Source organism: Hakea prostrata, chromosome 10 (genome assembly GCF_041222555.1).
Source record: "Hakea prostrata isolate BN-2017 chromosome 10, UWA_Hpros_2, whole genome shotgun sequence".
Classification (NCBI taxonomy): domain Eukaryota; kingdom Viridiplantae; phylum Streptophyta; class Magnoliopsida; order Proteales; family Proteaceae; genus Hakea; species Hakea prostrata.
Window position 1 is genome coordinate 34,534,352 of NC_142609.1, and position 20,859 is coordinate 34,555,210.

Here is a 20,859-nt window from a genome sequence, read left to right on the forward strand (position 1 = left end):
TTTAAAGCTTGTTTACTAACATAGCATTAGAGCTTTTTTGAATCAAAACAGTGTTGTTCTCAATATTCTTTTCTAAAGTTCTCTTTTATTTTTCTATTTTCCATCTTGTGCGGCCACCTAATGCTATATATTATGGACTGTTAGATCAAGCATTCATGTGAACTGATCTTCTCTACCTATTACCTTACTCTTACAAGTTCCAAAACTTGGATTAAATAATGTTTTCTACCTACCTTCATTACCTCTTTTTGCTGCACCTTGCAAACCTTTTTCCCCCCTCCTATACGATCCTAAGGTTGCAGAATTTTTTTTTTGTACTCATTCTACTTCAAGTTCAGGAACATGGCATAAGATAGATCTTGCCAACTTGAAAAACCGAGATCTCGACCATCTCAGCAAGATCTCGGTAGAGATATACAATTTGTTGGTGTCAACTCGGTGGGTTTTAGGGCCCCAATTGGGTTGAAACTTGGTATGTAGCCTATTTAAGGCCTTTTGAACAAATTGGTGGCCTTGGATTTGTCAAAAAATAACTCTTAAGTATGATTTCTAAGTCTATCCATAGTCTGAAACCAAAATGTTGTAGGATTAAGGAATGCAAGGTTGCACAACATGTAATATAGAACCTTTAAGGCATATAAATGAAAAGCAAGTGTATCAAATGCATCAAATAACCTAGATTTCATCAAGATTTCATCCATATGAATATCACAATCTCAATTTTAAAGAATAGAATAATAAAATTATACAACCATTCAAAGTTCTATATACAACCATTAAATCATAAGTTCATAAGACAAGCAGGGAATGATTGATCTTCCTTCAATGTTGTAGATGTGCTAAGAGTAGTTGCAAGTGAAAATCCAGCCGAAATGCACCAAAAAAAAAAATTTTGAGAGTTCCAACAAGATCCAGGGCAAGATATGGCGACATATCCCAACTCTCTGCTCTCGACCTCCATCTCGTCTTGCTTCTTTGAAAAAGCGAGATATCTCGCGAGATCTCCCACCATGTTTTGGAAAACTGATTTGAGCGATATCTACCTCAGTTTAATGTCTTCATTTACAAGTGACTCAACCATGAGTACGGCTGAATCTAAAAGATCTCAAGGAGATCATGTAAGCGTTCAAATTACATCTATCAAGCTCAAAAATGTAGTTCTAATTACATGTTGTGGTCACAAGCAATTAGGGTGTACATACTTGCAAAAGGTAAGCTTAAGTTCATTGAGGATGAACCTCCTACTAAGACTAACAAATCCTATTTTAGTTGGATCCAAGATGATGCAATCATCAAAATTTGGATGTGGAATAGTATGGAACCTGATATTGCAGTGAATGTTACGTTCCATAAGACTACAAAAGGAATATGGGATGACTTGCAAGAGACCTATTCCAAGCTAAAAATATGAGTCAGATTTTTAGTATTTATAAAAAGCTATTTCAATTTCAGCAAACTAAGAAGTCTCTACAGGATTATTACAACTCCTTTAAAGGCATGATGGAGGAGTTGAATGTCTTTCAACCTCTCACCACAGATATAGAGAAGCTTAAGGCCCAACGGAATGAATTTGTTGTATCCAAGTTTCTTACAGGATTGAATCCTGAAATGAAATCTTTCAAAGGACATCTTCTTGCTAGTAAGCATGTCCCTAACCTTAATGAAGCATATTCTAGACTTCAAAGTATTGCCTTGCCTGAAGGGAATTCTCTAGAAAAAAGTTCTAAAGGAGAAAATTCAGCCTTCACTACCTCTCGTGGAAGGGGGGACATGGTCGTGGTTTAGGGGGAGTCAACAGGTCTTCTGGAGGTCGTGGTGTTCAACTGACTGATAAGACATCTCGACATTGTACTCATTGCGGTAAAACAGGGCACCTAGTGGAAGCTTGTTGGGCCAAACATGGAAAGCCAGAGTGGGCCAAGCAGCTTACCAATCATGCCGTTTCTGATGGTGGTACTGATACTTTAGAAAACAACAATAGTGGTTCTGGATCTTCTTCAGGGAACTTGTCTAAGACTCTATGAGATAATGTAAGCCAAATCCTTCGCCGATTGTAAAATATTGAGACCGACACTTCCACATCCACTGGTACTTCTACTGCCACACTCTCTCATGCAGGTAACACAACACTTCTCACTTCTACTCCCACCCCTTGGATCATTGATTTAGGGGTCTCTTCCAACATGACTGGTAAGTCATCACTTTTCAGCTCTTTTTTTAAATCTACCACTAAAAATTCTGTTGTCATAACTAATGGGACTTCCACACCTATTCTAGGCTCTGGAAGTGTTTCTCCTACACCTTCTCTTACTTTGTCATATGTACTTCATGTTGCCAACATTCCTTTCAACTTATTATCTATTAATCAGTTAACTAAATCACTAAACTACTCTGTGACTTTTACTCCCACTTATTGTGTTCTCTAGGAGCTTCACACGATGAAGGCGATTAGTGGAGGGTGTGAAAGGAACGGACTCTACATCTGGACTATGCTGCCCCTATTGCAGCTCTCTCTGATGATGGTGTAGATGCTCTCCAGTGGCACTGTCGTTTAGCATCTGTCTTTACCTAGATTAAAATTTTTATTTCCTTCTTTTAAATCAATGTCTAGATTAAATTGTGAAGCGTGTGAATTAGAGAAACATCATCATACCACCTATCCTCCACGCTCAATCCCTCATAGTGAGTCATTGTTTTCTCTTGTTCATTCCGATACTTGGGGACCTTGTAAAATTAGTAGTAGACATGGTTTTCGATATTTTGTTACTTTTGTGGACGATTTCTCCCATCTTACATGGTTGTATCTTTTAAAGGATCGGACAAAGTTCTTAACTACATTTAAAAGTTTTATTCATGAAATTCAGACTCAATTTTCTCTTCTTATTAAAATTTTTTGGTTTGATAATGCTTTAGAATATGTGCAACATTATATATCTAACCTTTGTGATTCTCTTGGAATGATTCATCAAACTAGTTGTTCATTCACTCCCCAACAAAATGGAGTGGCTGACCACAAAAATTGTCACCTCTTGGAGGTTGCACGCGCTATTTTAATTCAGATGAATGTTCCCAAAAGTTACTGGTGTGATGCAATTTTGACTGCTGATCATTTAATAAATCAAATGCCTATGACTTTGAATTTTGAAAAATCTCCTTTTTCAATTGTTTTTCCCAATAGAGAACCATTTTTAGTTCCACCCAAAATTTTTGGTTGTGTGTGTTTTGTTCACATACCACATCCTTTGGATAAACTTCCCCCCCATTCTATTAAGTGTATTTTTCTTGGGTACTCACGTACTCAAAAAGGTTTTCGTTGTTATGTGACCTTTTTTGAAGACCCTCCTTATTATCCTAGTCAATCTATGTCAGTTGAAAATTATGTTTTGGATGACTCCTCCTATTCCCTCTTTAGTTCCTTCCACTAGCAATGTTCCTTTACAAGTTTATCAACGGAGACATAAGTTGGTGGAACATACTACAAATAGTAGAGTTCCTCCTAACAATATATGCGACATAAGTTGGTGGAACATACTGCAGATAGTAGAGTTCCTCCTAACAATATATGTGGCTCTCCTTTAGTGGAGCCTGAAGCATGGTCCTCTCTCCTAGCTTTTGTTGCCTTGCTTTGTTTATGTTTGTCATTCATATTCCAACCCATCATACTGAGGATCTTAAAATTCTTCGCTGAAAAGCTGTCATGGATGTGGAAATGGATGCTTTACGGTCTTGTCATTCATAGTCTTCAGAAGACTTACCTCCTAGGAAAGATGTGGTCCACTGTCAATTGGTGTATACTGTTAAGTACCATTATGATGGTACGGTTGAAAGGCTCAAGGCCCGTTTGGTGGCTAAGGGCTATACACAAACATATGGTGTGGATTGTTTTAAGACTTTTTCTCCCGTGGAGAGACGTAATTCTATCCGTGTTTTGATCTCTTTGGCTGTGAATTATGATTGGCCTCTTTTTCAGCTTGACATAAAAAATGCATTCGTATACGGTTGATCAGGGGGGACAATGTTCATGTTTGCAAGTTTCATTAAGCGATTTAAGGACTCAAACAGTCTCCACGGGCTTGGTTGAGAAATTTAGCAAGACTGTGGAGTCTTTTGGATTTGTACAGTGTTATTCTGATCACTCTATCTTTGTTAGACAGGAGGATGATTGTGTTGTCATTATGGTAGTTTAAGTTGATGATATTATTCTTTCAGGCAGTGATGTTGATGCACTCTATACAGTGTCAAGCCACACTTACAGAAATCTTTCCAAACCAAAGACATAGGTGATCTACAATATTTCTTGGGGATTGAAGTGATCTGCAAAAAGGGAGTAAGTTTGTCACAAAGGAAGTATGTGTTAGATCTTTTGACTAAGACTAGCATGTTTGCTTCTAAACCTAGCGACATTCCCATGGATCCTCAGTTGAAGTGGAGACTTGTTAGATGATGTCCATCGTTACAGGAGCCTTATTGGGAAACTTATTTATCTTAATGTTACTCGTCCTGATATTTTTTATTCTCTTGGTGTGTTGAGTCAGTTTATGCAGTTTCTTAGGAAGGCCCATTGTAGGGGTGTCAACGGTGCGGTTTCGGGCGGTTTCGAGCTGAAAAACACCTAGTCCAAACACGGCCCATTAGCAAAATAACGGTTTCAGGCCGGTTTCGGTTTGGTGCGGTTTGGGTTCGGGCTAACTAACGGTGTGGGCTAACAGTTTAGATACGGGTTGACTAACGATTTGTGGTGTGTAAGAAAAAGAACAAGAAAAAACAATTGAGCATCCTACAACAAAAGCGAAAATTATATGGAAAGCGAAGTTGCTATTGGTCAATTTCCATTAAAAAAAACCACCCATTCTATAGAAATCAATAACCTAGATATTAAGTAGTAAAATGACTATTTGATCTTTGAATTCATGCTTAATTTTTTTAATTGTCTATACCAACTACCTAATGGTAATAATGATTCAAATATTATTTAATGTAAAATTACAAATCGGGTTATAACGGGTTGCAATTTGGTTTCGGGTTGGAGCGGGCTCCACAACCCTCAGCCCAATTACGACCCATTAAGGTTCGATTCGGGCCGATTCGAGCTATAATGGGCCGGTGCGGTTCGGTTTTAACGGTTCGGGCTATAAATTGACACCCCTAGCCCATTGGGACGCAGCAATGAGAGTACTTCGGAACCTCGAGAGTGCACCCGGAAAAGGGTTCATCTATCGACCAAATCGGAGTATGGACTTGGTTGCCTTTTTTATGCAGATTAGGCTGGATCCGTCATTGATCGCCGGTCAACTACAGGTTATTGTACTTTTCTTAGTAGCAGTCTTATGACTTGGAAGAGTAAGAAATAGTCCACCATTACCCGATCTAGTGTTGAAGCTGAGTATAGGGCTATGGCCCACACCGCTCCTAAATTGATGTAGCTTCGTTTGTTGTTAGAGGAAATGGGATTTCTAGTTTCTGGCTCTATGAAAATGTTTTGTGATAATCAGGCAGCTACTTGCATTGCTAGTAATCCAGTGTTCCATGAAAGGACAAAGCATATAGAGGTAGACTATCACTTTGTGTATGATGCAGTCAAGAAGAAGCTTATAGCAACTCCTTTTGTAAGCTATACTGACTAGTTAGCTGATTTGTCCACAAAGCTCTATTCAGACCAAGTTTTCACTCTATCTGTTGCAAGCCCTGTGCATGGGAGATTTGTATGCTCCAGCTTGAGAGGGAGTGTTGAAGTATACACAAGTTTGGGTTGTTTCACTGTTCACGTGAACAGTATTATGCTAGTGATGCTACTCTACTTTCTATTTCTAATGTAGGAGTCGCTACATAAGTTTTGGGAGTTTCTAGAAAGCATAATTTCTATTTTGGTGGTAGTTTCTATTTTCAGAACTTATATTTTAGGAGCTAGAAAGTTACTAAAGCTGTAATTTTTTTGTTTCTTTTTTTCTAGAGGACAATTACTTGTCTCTCAAGTTGTATTAGATTCATTAAAAGCTATAAATAAAAGGGCTCTATGATTCTAGACTCTTTAGCTAGAATCACAGGCCTCTTCTGCTGGTTCTTAATCTCTCTTCTCTTCTTCTTCTTCTCTCTTTTCTCTATTCAAGTTCAGCAGCTATTTTGATTATTTAAAGCTTGTTTTCTAACATATATACATACCATACTGTTAAAGGTTAGAAGAAATTGACTCAGTGACTGGCTCATATAATTACCAATATCTGAACAGAGAAACAGGGGCAGAGCCAAGACTCAACATTTGGAAGGGGGGAGACAAATGATGGGAGTCCACACCACCTCCTCGTCGTGGGAGCACTGACGCCTTTTCACCATATATATCGTGTGGGGCCTGTGTGGGACCAAATGGGGTCCCACCTCTGAATTTTTTAATCCTATTTAGATGTGATCCATACAATATGTGCGGGGCCCACACATTAAAAATATAGGTAAATTATTAGCAAGACTAAAATACAGGTAACACAATTATAGGTAAATTATTAAAAATATATTGAAATAAGGCATGAGGACTAAAATTGTACGAATAGATTTGTTAAAGTTTAGGAACTTTAAGAAATCATGAATAGTGGTTACTAAGCTTTAGGAGTAAATTATTGAGAGAAAAAAACTTTAAAACAATTTTCTAAGTAGTTAAGACTTAAGATTGAAATTTTTATTAGGAGGGATCGAAATTTTAGTGAGAAAGTTTTGGGATTCATGACTTAGTTTTTAATTGGGTTTTAACTATTTCTTCTTTAAAAATAGAGTTTTAATTGTAACTGTTAGATTCTCTAATCGGGTTTTTCCTTAAAAATAGGGGTTTAATTGTAAACCTTGGATAATTATTGAGAATGACCTTTCTACCCATTATCTTTACCCTTAAAATTATTTCCAATATTTGAGGGCCCAAATAATGATATTTCACACATGGAAAGAGAAACACAAGGGAAAATAAAGAGATTAAGAGAAATTTTGAAAACCCTCTTTAAAAATATTGGGGAGCTCCACCCATGCAGCGAAAATAAAACTATAACATGTAAGCATGTGTACCAATCAACCCATGTCATTAGAGGTGAGATCCACAAAGTGGCTTCTTAGCATTCATCTATTAAAGACAGAAATTACATAGACGTAAGAAAACAAACCTCCTGAAAATCCTCTAAATCAACAGGTGGATGTTCAGCTTCAAAAGACTCAAGTGTAGGCGCCTTATTCTCAGGAGACTTCTCCACATCAGGTAGTTGTAGTTCAAGAGACTTATATTGCTCACCTAAACTGACAGAAAAAAACTTAGTAGGAGTTTCACTAAACCAACGAAAATCATCCAAAAGATCCAGAGACAGATAATCTGAATGTTAAATTCCATCATTATAATCTATTCTCATACATTTTCAAAATGGAGGGATAGCAAGAACCCCTCATAATACATGCAAAACCCCCTGGGGATTTCTGTCCTGCATATATCTTCACATGATGGAGGTATTTTGGCATTCAATGGGCAAGAGAATGAATTATATTCCCCTCTCCATTTTTTCATTTTTCTATTAATTTCAACTCCATTAACTTTCTGTCTTTACTTTCCTTCCCATTGCACAAGATTAGAACATTCTGCATCACACCCCCACCCCCTAAAAACCAAAAAAATATATATTCCCTTTTTTGTTCGGTACACATTTTGATGTAATGGCCTTTCTTTGGGTCTGCATTTTACTTCTTTTCCTAGAACAAACCTGAAACTCTACACCACCACCACCCCCTCCCTCTTTTCTCCAATTTACACGACCTTCTAATAAAAACCCAGCCAAAAATTAGTCCAGTTTGATTAACTTCAGGGTACAAACTTCTAAACCTTTTGAGGGTCTAAAGCGATGTATGAAATTCATTTTTAACCAATACTCGGAATACACTAAGTATCATAGTTCCAAGATAGTTTAGTCAATAACCAGTCCTCTTTAATTTAGTTGTAGTTTAGTCAATAACCATTCCTCTTTAATTTAGTTGTCTGGACACAGTTATAGAAGGATTAGGCTCCAAAAGTTCTAATCGAATAATATTATACAGTCCTAGTCAAGTTAATCTAGTTGCCTGAGAGTTTTAAATTAAAAAGGCTTTTGCTGTCCTAGTAACATGCAACCACCCACAGTGATGGAATAAAATGGATTTAATATGTTTGATTCGGTATCTCTCACTAAAGTAGTAGTCACTCTCTCTTTGGACAGGATCCTTTTCCAACCCCCCCCCCCTCAACCGGGAAAAAAGAAGCAACTGTATCATTGCCATACGGCAGATATCAGACCTATTAGTGGGGCTGACATATCATATAACTAGAGAAATGTTTGAAATGTTTCAACAGTCTGAAATACCAAATGGACTGTCAATATTCCAAACGATCAACTTCTCCAACAATCAACAGAAAAGAAAACCAAAATCATAAACTATCTTAAACAATACAACAAACTGATTTGAACCAGGAGCTAGGGTTTAATTTTTTTGAATGTTGCCCTCTAACCAAGTTCACACCAGGATCCTCTTTCCTGAGAATCGGCAGTCTTCTAGGGATGTAATCTCCTTTGGTATAGGGCTTTGGTAACAATAAAAGGGTGCTCGGGTTAAGTTAGGGTTAGGATACGTTTTGGCCAGGCTTAGGGGTTTAGGGTTTTAGGATTTCAAGCACTAAACCTTGCTGTAATTGAAGTTAGGTTTTGGTAAATTATTGAAGGATTCTAAGGTTAGGATTTCCCAAAATTGAAGTAAGTTGCGGAATTTTAGGGTTTTAGGGGAGGGAAGGGACAGAAGTTTCGGATTGAAGGTATGGGAATGGTTTAAAAGCTTAATCCTAAAAGGGGAAGGGTTTAGACCTACGGGATAGGACTCTAATTGCAACACTAAGCAGTCGCACTGGGCATTGTAAATTCTGGAGAATCTCAAGTTGCCACAGGTTAGCAAAGAAGAAAAGGTGAGGGCGAGGGGCTGTAAACCATAGTTTAGGGTTAGGGGAGGGATGGGGTTAACTAATAGTAAAAGGAGGAGGGATCCTACGGTAGCTGAAGGGGTTGGGAGGGGGCTGCAGTTGTTTGAGATGGAGGGAAGGGCTGGGATTGGGATTTTTAAAACTAGGATTTCAACAGAAAGGGAAGATGGGGACAGGTTGCAGGTGGTCGAGAAGAAGAGAAGGGCCGGGGTTGGCTGTGGGTGACTTTATACTTGAAGTTGAAGTAGGGCTGCTGGACTTGAAGACACTTGCAGGAATTTTAAGAAAACTGCAGAATACCACTCTCTGAAGTAGACCCACATGCCCCTTCTAGGAACCCATGACTTCTCTTGGTTGCCTCCAAAACTCATTCATAATCTTATTCATCAAATCAAGCTCCTATTTTACAAGTTTGGAAGGCTTATTTATAGCCTATCGAAAGAAATTAGACTAGGACTCTACTTAAGAAATCAACTTGGACTCTGACTTGCAATCCAATTCTAACTTAAACTGGTAGTAATACTTTAACTCACACATGGAACCTTCAAAACTTACTCTAGAGGGTTCCAATTTGAATTCTGAGAGAAGCAGTTGGTTCCTTGCCAGGAAAAAGACAACTCTAATGGAATCCTTCACAAATTAGGAATCCAACGCTAATAAGGGCTCTTAAATAATTTGCAAAATAAGGACTCAAATTCAAAAATAGAAGGAAGAACCCACAAATACATGGGACTAAGCTAAACCCTAATTTGACTCAACAAAAATATGCAGAATTACTAAATTACCCTATCCTTGGACGAAATTGTCTGGGAGCTGGTAGGGCTGTATGGTGGATCTGGTTTACATCAGAAACCTTGTTGACGAAGATTAGGGTAGAACATGTTTCAGCTGTTCCTTACCATGAATGGTGGACAAACTGAAGCCATATCACATTTTAGTGTGAAAATTTCCAGCATGGCACAAGTTAGCATACATCACAAACATTTTTTGCCATCCAAACAGGACTTTCTCTTACAAAAACACGTCAATGTCTCTGGCTACATCAGAAGGAAACTTTACCCAATACTTTTCTTTTTCTTTTCTTTTTTTTTCTTTTTTTTTTTTTTTTTTTTTGCCGGGGGGGGGGGGGGGGGGGGGGGTGTGAATAGAGAATTCATTACCAAATGAAAGAAGGGGGACGGGTAATAAAACAAAAGCTAACCAGGAAAAGTCTCAACAAGTGGCACATAGCCTTGGAACGAATCAAAAAGAACAACACTAGCACAACACCAGCCCAAAAATGGACCAAAAACCAAGAATAGTGGACCAGGCTAGACGCAACATCATTTCTTGTTTGATCGAGAGCCTTCATTGCAGCTATTGCAGAGCACATTGTAGCAGTTTGACGAAATTGCAACAATCGCAAAGGGCATCGCAGCAAGGACCAGAGTAGCATTGCAGAGGGAAACAAGGTTGGTAACATTGCTAGAGTAACTAAAGTTGCAGCAAGCAGCAGCAGCACAGAAGACAAAGCAAGTCAGCTGACAAAAGATCCCACCTGTTTGGCAAGAGACAACGGGGAGGAGGAAAAGCAACAGCAGAGGAAGGCAAGAGATGAACAAGAAGAAATTGGAAAAAAGCAGAAAGGAAGGGAGAGAAGATGATCAAGAAGGAAAGAGAAGGAGACAAAGAGGAGAAGAGAGGAAGAATCACTTACCAGTCCCCCCAAACCTACAAGGAGCAGAAGCCCTAATTACCATGAGAGGAGGAAAAACAGACCAAGAGAGAAAGGGAGGAGAGAGAGAGAGGGAGAGGAAGAGGAAGACCGTCAAAGGGGGACAGAGAGAAGAGAACAGTTGAATGGAGAGGCAAGAGGCAACGAACAGAGGGTGAGAAAGGAGGAGAACCAGATGAATGGTGAGGGAGAGAGGAGAGACGAACAAGGGGGAGAGAGGAAGAGAGGAAGAGAGAGAGATAGACGAACGCAGAGAGGAGAGGAGGAGAACTAGACGAACTAAGAGGCGGAGATAAGGAGAAACAGAGGAGAAGCAGAGGTGAGGAGGAGGAAGAGAGGAGAGAAAATGAGAGAATGAAGGGGCAAAGGACAAGTAGAGGAGGAGGAGAAAGGTGAAGACATAGAGGTGGAGAGAAGCAACCCAACCATGGTAGAAGATCTCGCTCTTGAGCGAGATCTCGGCACCTTGGAAAACCTCGGTTGAGATATGCAATTCTTTTGCGTCAACTAGGTGGCCCGTCTTGGTGAGTTTTAGGGTTTCAATTGGGTTGAAACTTTGTATCTAACCTATTTAAGGCCTTTTGAACACATTGATGGCCTTGGATTTATCAAAAAACAACCCTAAGTATGATTTCTAAGTCTACCCATAGTGTGAAACCGACATGTTGTAGGATGAGGGAATGCAAGGTTATACAACATGTAATATAGAACCTTTAAGGTTTATAAATGAAAAGCAAGTGTATCAAATGCATCAAATAACCTAAATGTCATCAAAATTCCACACATATGAGTATATCACAATCTCAATATTCAAGAATATAATAATAAAATTATACAACCATTAGAAGTTCTATATAAGTCATTAAATCATATGTTCATAAGACAAGCAAAGAATGATTGATCTTCCTTTGATGTTGTAGATGTGCTAAGAGTAGTTGCAAGTGAAAATCCAGCTGAAATTCGCAAAAAATGGCAAAATTTGAGAGTTCCGGCGAGATATGGCAAGATCCAGGGCGAGATAAAGCAAAATATCCCAACTCTCTGCTCTCCATCTCCATCTCGTCTCACTTCTTTGAAAAAACGAGATATCTCGCGAGATCTCCCACAATGACCCCAACCGTGGAGGTTGGAGCTTACACCCATCGCCCTCAAGCAAAAAGGAGATATCAAACCAGGAAATCATCAGATCTAGGAGCAAATGTGGAGAAGCAGAAAGAGGAGATGCAGAAGTGAGGAGGACAGGACAAACCAGACGAACAGAGAGAGAGAGAGAGAGAGAGAGGAGAAGAAAGGGGCAGAAGATCACCATTTTCCTCAACGACTCTCACCGTAGATCAGGCATTACCACGGCTTCATCATCTCAATCAACGGGGGAGAAATAAAGAGAAAAGGCTCCGGACAGAAAGGGGGAGAGGAGGAGAAAGAGGCAGAGGATTGTATTTTACCTAGTACTTTGGCATGCCTCCACCACAGGGATAAGAGAATATTACACTCAGATAAAAAAAATTAATATAATAATAAATAAATAAATAATAATAAGAGAAGAAGAAGATAACTAGTAATTGAAGAGATGACTAACCGCAAGAAACAATAACTTGCAAGTAAATTGGGAAGAGAGGTTTACAAAGTTGATCTATCTTTTGTTTTTATCCCAAATTCAAAAGATTCTAGAATCATAATCATTCATTCATGTAACATTAGGAATTTCCTCTCAGTTTCTATCCACTAATGACAGAGCTCAACCCCACCTCCACCCCCCATTTTGTTTAAGGATTTTATTAGAGAGGTCGTCTTGTTTGATACTCTGCCAACGAGTTCCTTATGCAGTACTCCAATTTAAGGCATTAAATCTCTTCCTAAAGTAGACGCACCCAAGTCATTGACTCGCTATGCCAGAATTATCCATTTAAAACTCCATTCACATAGGAAGATTATCACAATGAATCCCCTGTAACAAAAAAACTAATCAATTAAAATTGCTACACAGCTCATGATGCCACTCCGTAAGCATACACAGACACAATTTTCAGATCTTACATCCTGACAGTTAGTTAGGCTGGTTTCTGGTGAGCATAACCCTTTCAGTCCCTCTTGGGACTTAGATTGAAACCCCATTCATTCCAGCATTAAACCTCAAAAACACTAAATTTCAGAGTTCCACTAACCATAAGCCATAACCCTAATTCAGAATTTTCAAATTGGTTCTTTTTTTTTTTTTTTTTTTTTTTGGGGGGGGGGGCCTAAATATCCCTTTTTGGGATTACAGATTTTTAATCCAGTTCTTCACAATCTGAGTGTCCATATTAAAACAGTGAAGTTATCATAGGAACCATCTGATGTCAGAAATCACATAATACCTGACACACTTGGGGCTTCGGAATCGTTATCTAATGTAGCATTTGCTTTCTCAAGATCCTCATCCACATCCTCATCATAATTTTCTTCATCAAATACAGAAGCTTTAGACTCCAAATTAGACAGAGAAACGTTGACGGAAAGATATTCCTTTGAGAACAAATGATCTTCCTCAGTGGTTGCCTCAACCTCAGGCCCTTCGTACTGTTCATCGATATCTTCATAGTCAACAGCGTCTTCAGCCTTCTCATCATAATCTACAGCCAGAGTGATAAACTCAATTTCGTCAAGGATATGATAGCATGCATAAAAATGATAACATGAGGTGGAGTAATTCTTTTTAGAAAACAGATTAAGAAACAATTATAGAATAAAATGTTATACAGGTAACAACGACTCACGCAGGATTCACCAATGTGAGGACTTGGTGAAACAGATTACGTTATCCTGAGAAGTTGCATAAGCGTAATTGGCACATCATACATGTGCGACCCACATGGCCTTATTATTATGATAAATTAGCTCAATAACAAAATTCTTCAATGTTTCCAAGTGTTCATATGTGGAAGTGTATCAAGGCTATGTCATAACATATTGTCTATGCATACACAATTTTCCAGAATCGTCTCATTTTCCACTTTGATGAATTATACATAATAGACTTCAAAAGCAACCATGATCCCCAAAAAGATAAAAAATAAATAAATAAGACCAGAAAGCTATCACAGTAAGTTCTATACAAATGCTTTCTAGGGACAAGAAATTAAAAAATAAATAAATAAATTGAGAAGCATCTCATAGTTCTTTTCTCAGGATAAGTAGATAAATAATGCTCTAAGTTACATTAAAAATATCTTTATAAAAAAATATAAAGCACAACTTTCTACATAAAGAATTTCATTAAGTCCCATAAGATCAAGCTGTGCTTCCTCAAATGGCATGCATGAACCAATGGATTAATAATAGTACTTAGTTAAGCATGAAATATTGACCAAAAGAATCAGTTTTAGAAGCTAAGAGAACAAAAAATTACAAAAGTAAGATAATTATTTCCAAATATATGATTTCCTTTCTCAGATTAGTTCAGCATGAAATATTGACCAAAAGAATCAGTTTTAGAAGCTAAGAGAACAAAAAATGACATAAGTAAGATAATTTTTTCCAAATATATGATTACCTTTCTCAGATGTATCTGTGGGCGTTTGTGGCGATCTCGCTGACAGCTACAAGTGGATAAGCTACATTAGTGCAACAAGGTATGGAAGAACATGAAATGCTAAATCACCACTTCATGTCTCACACTAAATGGTCTACCATATCTGAAATAACAGCTATGATGTACAAAAATTAGAGATTTTGATGATCCATACATCAATGTCTGTCAATGATGGACCCAGTTTGTCAGCGAGTGCAGCAAGATGCTCCTTTGCGTCCTGAGTAGAAAATATTGCAATTCCAGCATCAGTTTAAGAAGCTAATTGATTTTCAGTTTCATTTTTTAGGGTATTCACTGTTGCAGATCCATAAAACAAGCTGATTCATAAGACATGTTGTCATCATATGCAACTAGGACAAGTTTCTACCAACGTGGCAACGTGTCCCATAAATGGCCCCAACCAACTCTTTAATCCATGTTTTCAAGCAATTTAACAACTTCAATATCTTCTGCTATAAATATCATCAGTACAAAATTGCAGAGATAGAACCAAAACAGGACAAAGGATAATTGTTATCTCTTCCGGAAACCCTGGTTTAAACTTAGCAACATTTTTATCTGAACGTCTATAGCTTAAGAGTAATTATTATTTAAATAAAGAAGAAAAACCACTAGTTTCAGCACATAAACGAATGTCAGTTGAATCAATCTATAAGCCAAAGAAGGAAATGGACAGAAGTCCTCCATGTCTTGTGTTGTTTTCCATATGAACATTCCTTCTGGAGAGCAGAGAAGTGAGAAGGAGGTTCCAGAAAGAGGATGTGCAGATCATGACACAAATCTGAATTTAACATATTTAATGTCAACCACTGTTTTAATTATGCTCTACTGTATACATAGAACTATAGAAGAATGTACTTCCAACGAACCCAGGGAATCACAGAAAACTGCCACCAAATCCAGGAATATTTCACTTTCGATAACATATATCAATCATCGGATCTTAAGTACAACAAAAAATATACTCAATTATACTTGGATTGTACAAGGATAAAAGCTAAGGGAGAAGGCCATTTGCCTCATCAAGATAATCAACATCGAGATCGCCTGAGTCGTCAACATTTCCAAACATAAATCCCAAAAGTCGGTTTCCTGCACCAGCCTCCTCATAGTCATCCTCCTCATCTGTAAAATCAAAGGTTCAAACACATCCATAAATAAAAGAACGAAAAATAAAACCTAAAGAAAGATTGTAAATAATGAAATCAATGATCTACTTGTAAGTTGCAACCCACCCCACTGAAAGAACCTGACTTAGTAAGGAAATGGACACGGGTGTGGGTTACAAGTCAGATGTTTTTCATATACTTTGGACATGTGTGCATGTATGAGAGAGGAAGTAACAAGGGAACACCAGAAAAAATTAAGAAGGCAAACTGTTGAAGTAGGTGAGAGAAGTAACATAGGAAAAAAGATGCTGGTGTTAAAAAACTGGGAGATGGAGAAGGAAAACAAAGCTGCAAGTTGTACCTGAATGTTGTTGCCGCCCATCCATCCAACAGTAGAGTGGCTTTTGCCACCTATTGGGCCGTTTGGCATAGAACAGAGAACGAGCCTTTTGTCCCCAGTGACCCACAGCAGCAGAGCTTCTCCAAGAGGGGCTGCAGCAACAAGATGACTTGCTGCATTAAAAATTTGAAAGAAAATGGATGGTTAATTAGGGTATAATAAAACCCGAGGATTACGTTCTTGATTTTTTTTTTTTTTCTTTTCTTTTTTTCTTTTTTTTGGGTGAAAGGATTACGTTCTTTATGAGATTGAATTTCAAGAAAGAGGGTGTTTTTAGGGGGTATGAGCTTAGTAAGTTTGGGAATGATAATAATATGGCTATGGAAACATATGGGAGTCAAACATATAGACAGCAATAATACTATTACAAAAAACCAGCAGAATAAAATAGTATGGCATGTGCTTAATATGAGTTAATTATGGCTGCTCCATAAGAAAGAATATGGATCTGTATAACAGATATTTACAACCTAATAAACAAAATAATTGCATTCTAAGGACCTTTTTTCAGTCAAAGACATATCCACACAATATCCATCACAAAATCATGAAATCCAGAAAATATAAAGTTTATGGCCATAATGTCTCAACCATGAAAATCTAAACGATAAAGTTCATCATAGGAAAGACAGCATCATCCATTATACAATCAATGAAACAAAACAAAACAAAGTTCATCACAAATGAAAACTATCAATTTCAAAATGGGCCATCATGATTTAAGAAAACCATCTAAGGCAGACCTTATCACCTTCCGTTAGAAAAGGAGCTCCCCATGCAATATGCCAATGAATTTTCTAAAAAATGGGATATGCCAATGTGCTGCAATATGCCAATATTTTACTAAAACATAGATGGGATATTATCATGTCTGAGGGGCTACAAAACCATAGACCCATAATAAAATATTTGTCATCAAACATTATACCAAACAAGGAATAAACTTCCAAGACCCAATATGGTTGATTGGAAAGGCAACTTAAGATGACTCTCAAGGGAAATTTCCTGTAGAAAAGAAGGGTATAAGTTCCTTGAGGAGAGATACTGAGGGCTCCCATGGATCTGAAATGCATAATCAGCAGTGTGCTTTTATTTGCAGAGGGTATGAGCGTTCAACCTCTTAGTTGGCCAGCCAGTTTCCTGGGCCCATTAAGCAATGAAGCCCCTGTTTAAAACTGCAATTTGCCTTTTCCAAAACAGCTTCAAAGGGAATTGAATTTGCTGAAACCCATTAGTTCAAGCTCTACATTGTACCCAAAGATAGGACTGATAATTTTCAATTGATTAATACAAATTTATTCAATGAAGACAGGATAATCCCGGTAAAGAGGAAAACCCAGCTGAAAAATTCCGCGGAAAGATGAAACAAGAAGCAATAGGAACATATAAGAATCATAAGGGCCAAAAACCGATTGCTTCACTAGCGTACTAACCTTAATGGCTCTGCTTCTCGCAATCCCACCACCGGGAGACGCCGAGACGAAGTAGTAGGAGAGAGACGAACCACTGCAACAAACTGAGTTTGAGGATAAATAAACCAGAGATTGAGAAGATAAAGAAGAGATATCCCGTTCGCAATCGACAGCGGCTAATGTTGAAGATTCGTCCGAAAATAATACCAAAAAACGCAGTTTAGGGTTTTGGCTTGTTCCTTTTTTCCATTAAAATGTCACCGGAGACGAAAAAGATGGAGAGGAATTGCTCTCGCAACAGAGGGCGGGATCGAAGCCGAGTTGGAGACCAGCAGGAAAAAAATTTCCCTTGTCTTCGGTGTGCTCCGTTCTCTTTTTACAAGATTACCCTTGGAGTATTTACCAGAGGCGGTTATGGGGTTCGACTCCCCCGACGGCTTTATAACAACAAATTTACGGGCATAAAAGTACAAATAATTAAAAAAAAAAATGAGTTTTTTTACTTTTATTCGAGGCACTCGGCACTCGCCGTCTCGCCGCACTCGTTAAATGGGGGTAAATTCTTTACTGCCCTGTATATGCATTTATATTACGGTGTCGTCCGGGGCATAATTCAAAATATCAACTTATTCCTCATGACAGTCAAGCCTTTTGACCGCCAAGTGACGGTTTGAAATGACCATATTACCCCTCAGTATAAGTAAAGACCTAAATGTCCATCTGTAAAGTTGAATTTACTTCCTTTTACCCCAAGCTTCACAAAGAAGCTTCACCGCGAAGTTACCTATGTCATCGCCTCTTCCTCCGACGACGACTCCGACAACTCCAGTGGAACCCCACTGTCCTCCCAAGTAGAACCAACATTAACCCTGACCCCAACAGTTGCAAACTTAACTCACACAACACTCACTGTCTATGACATTTGCAATCCTCCCTCTACAACTTGTTCGATCAACACTCGCCATCACCAACAGGCTTTCGTCGAAGAAATCAGGTACGGTAATTTGGCACACCCAATCTCACACACATACCATTGGTTGTCTGCATAGTTTCCATTTTGGTTCTTCGAAGCTTGTTGCTCATGGTGCACATAGGGTGCTCAATTTGCCCAAGTGAGCACATCGTATACCATTGACCACACCCTTAGGGCCCCCATGCAAGGCCAACTACCCAACGCACCACCTAACCCTGCGCACACCCCAAGTGCCCAACTCTCATCTCCAGCAGTCCAGCCCCTGAACCCCCCGCGCGCACCCAGCTTCCCAAATCCCCCTAGTCCAACACCTACTGTTCAAAGTGATTCATGCATCTCCATCTTATTTTGCCAATTCATGTACTATTCAAAATTATTCAAAATGAGAGTCATACACCTTCAAGAGGCAAGTGATGCATAATGGTTAGTCCATTGCAGTATTAATCCATGAAGAGATCAACAACCAAGTCAAGATCAATGATCTTTGGTTTAATTTCCATGTACTATTCAAAATGATTCAGAGTAAGGCTCACACACCCTAGAAAGACAAGTGATGCATAATGGTTAATCCATTGTGTTATTAATCCATGAAGAGACCTATTGGCTATCTTGGCTCCCTTAGGTGGCCCTATTGCTGACATAAATAAAAGAAAGCGTGGAAAAAAAAAAAGAGTAAACAACAAATGATTAATATAAATAACTACTAAGTATATAAAATCAATATAATAGGTGATTGAGCATATACCCCTAATCCAATGGGTTTCGTTGGCTCCCTTGGCTCCCTTGGGTGGGCCAATTGTTGCCCTAAATAAAAGAAAGCATGGAAAACACAAAATAAATAACTATACATGATGTTAAGTATATAAAAGCAACATAAACAGTGATTGCGAATCTACCCCTGATCCAACGGGTACTCTTTGACATGTCCTCCTAGTGTGTCCTCCCTGCTTGCAAATGCAACATGACTTAAACCTTTGCTATTTCTCACCCTCAGCTTGTATTACCTTCTTCTTGGGTCTCCCACGCATCCTATGAGGACGGGTTGGTTGTAATGCCTAAGTAGGAGGTTGGGGTGGAATATTGGATAAGTCAGGTACAGGTGCCATGTCAAGATTATACGTATGCATGTAGTTGTCAACAGTATAGCAATGATCACAATATGACTTGATGTTCTTGTGCCTTTGCAATATCATGGCTGCTGTATGCTTACATGGAATCCTTGTAAGCCCCATAGTCACAGGTGTGATCCACTAATCTTACAATGAAACTTTTACCTGTTATGTTTGATATCTTGTATGACTCTTGAATGAAATGATGGATCACACATTCCCTACTTGCATGCTGAATAATAATTAATGGGGTATGAATATAAGTGTTTGCCAATCTGATAGCTCCATACCTCACTCCATCTGTGAAATTCCAACCAACCCTAATTCGGAGACCCTATTTGTTTTGGATGAAAAAGTGACTTGAATGATGTTTGACTTGGATGATGGACCTTGAGTTCCATGTTGACATCTTTGGGGGGACCTATGAAGTTAGAGTAGACCCTTCCTTAAGTTGGTTGAGGACCCAAGTGTTGGTTTTGACCTTGGAGATCCAATATCCAGCAAGTTGGCAAAGCGAGACCATTTGGTTGATCCGCCCTTGGTCAATCCAATTGACCAAGGCAGCTTCGGAACATATTTTGTTCTAATTTTGGAAGTTTAGGATTTTAGATTTCTATATATATGCAACCTCAGTCTAAACCTAAACACTTTGTGTCACACCCCACCCGCCGGTCTCGGTTACCCGCCCGACAACCCGTGGGTGCGATCCGTCACAAGATCCAAGGTTTTAGTCTATCAACAATATTTAAGACAAATACAGATAATCATGAGCAGAATATTCAATAACCGAATTAATGAATTCGGCCCAAATGCTCCATAACAAGGAAATAAAGAATAATGAATAAATCAAAATGAGGGCGCGGATAAGTATTTAATCGTTTCTTTCCGTTTGTTTCTCTAGTCATGACTTGATTCCGGTTTATAGGTGGGGTTCTCCATTCTTCTCCGTCTCGTCTGTGCCCGCCCCTTTCGCCTCGCCATCACCGGTCGTGCGCCTCCTGCACCGCTCCCGCCTGCTATTTCCATCTCCCCTGCGGTGCCCTCTTCTTCACGGGATGGTTCCTTCATGGGCCAGCCCACTTCGTCAATCCTTCTTCCGTATGGCTCATCAGTGATGAGTTCTGCTCGAAGCTCATTTCTCATCCATCATCCATGCCATGATACCGTTGTGTGCACATGTGATGCTATGATTTCTACGTGCAGTCTCTTAGGCATGCTTTAGTAAACACCGCCCTCCTCGGGTAGTCTCATCCTCCTCCGGCGGGTTACCTCGTGGGATCCGGGGGGTCCACACTGGCTCCCCTGGTTGGGGTTGTCCCCTCTCTCCCCGCCATTGGTTGTCCGCATGTCCGGGTTTCTAATCCTGCAGGTCATATGGTTACATGTCTACATGAGTCCAGTACATCCCCTTGGCCCCCAACTCGGTTCGGTATCCTTCGCAACCTGGAGTTCCTCACGGCCGGCTCCTCTGTTGGACTCTACTCCTTAACCCTTGGTCATCCACATATCTTGGGCGGATGCTCTCATGATTCCTCCCGCCCCGGTCCGGTCCTTGGCATCCATGGCCCAACCCTAACATTGCAACCCTACCATTTCTGCCACGTGA

General features: G+C 39.1%; 1 protein-coding gene across 1 annotated transcript in view; it reads right to left on the reverse strand.

The window, feature by feature from the left end:
- The window catches only part of HAF01 (HAC13 protein (HAC13)), an 81,710-nt gene extending 64,139 nt beyond the window's left edge, over window positions 1-17,571 (reverse strand). The window contains exons 1-7 of the mRNA XM_089136294.1: window positions 17,193-17,571; window positions 15,721-15,872; window positions 15,269-15,375; window positions 14,405-14,467; window positions 14,212-14,257; window positions 13,037-13,291; window positions 7,140-7,264 (exon numbers count right to left, since the gene is read on the reverse strand). Of these exons, the coding sequence (XP_088992420.1) occupies window positions 7,140-7,264; window positions 13,037-13,291; window positions 14,212-14,257; window positions 14,405-14,467; window positions 15,269-15,375; window positions 15,721-15,745 (621 nt within the window). The 5' untranslated portion in view covers window positions 15,746-15,872; window positions 17,193-17,571. The remainder of the gene's footprint in view (window positions 1-7,139; window positions 7,265-13,036; window positions 13,292-14,211; window positions 14,258-14,404; window positions 14,468-15,268; window positions 15,376-15,720; window positions 15,873-17,192) is intronic.
- Window positions 17,572-20,859: the final 3,288 nt, after the last annotated feature.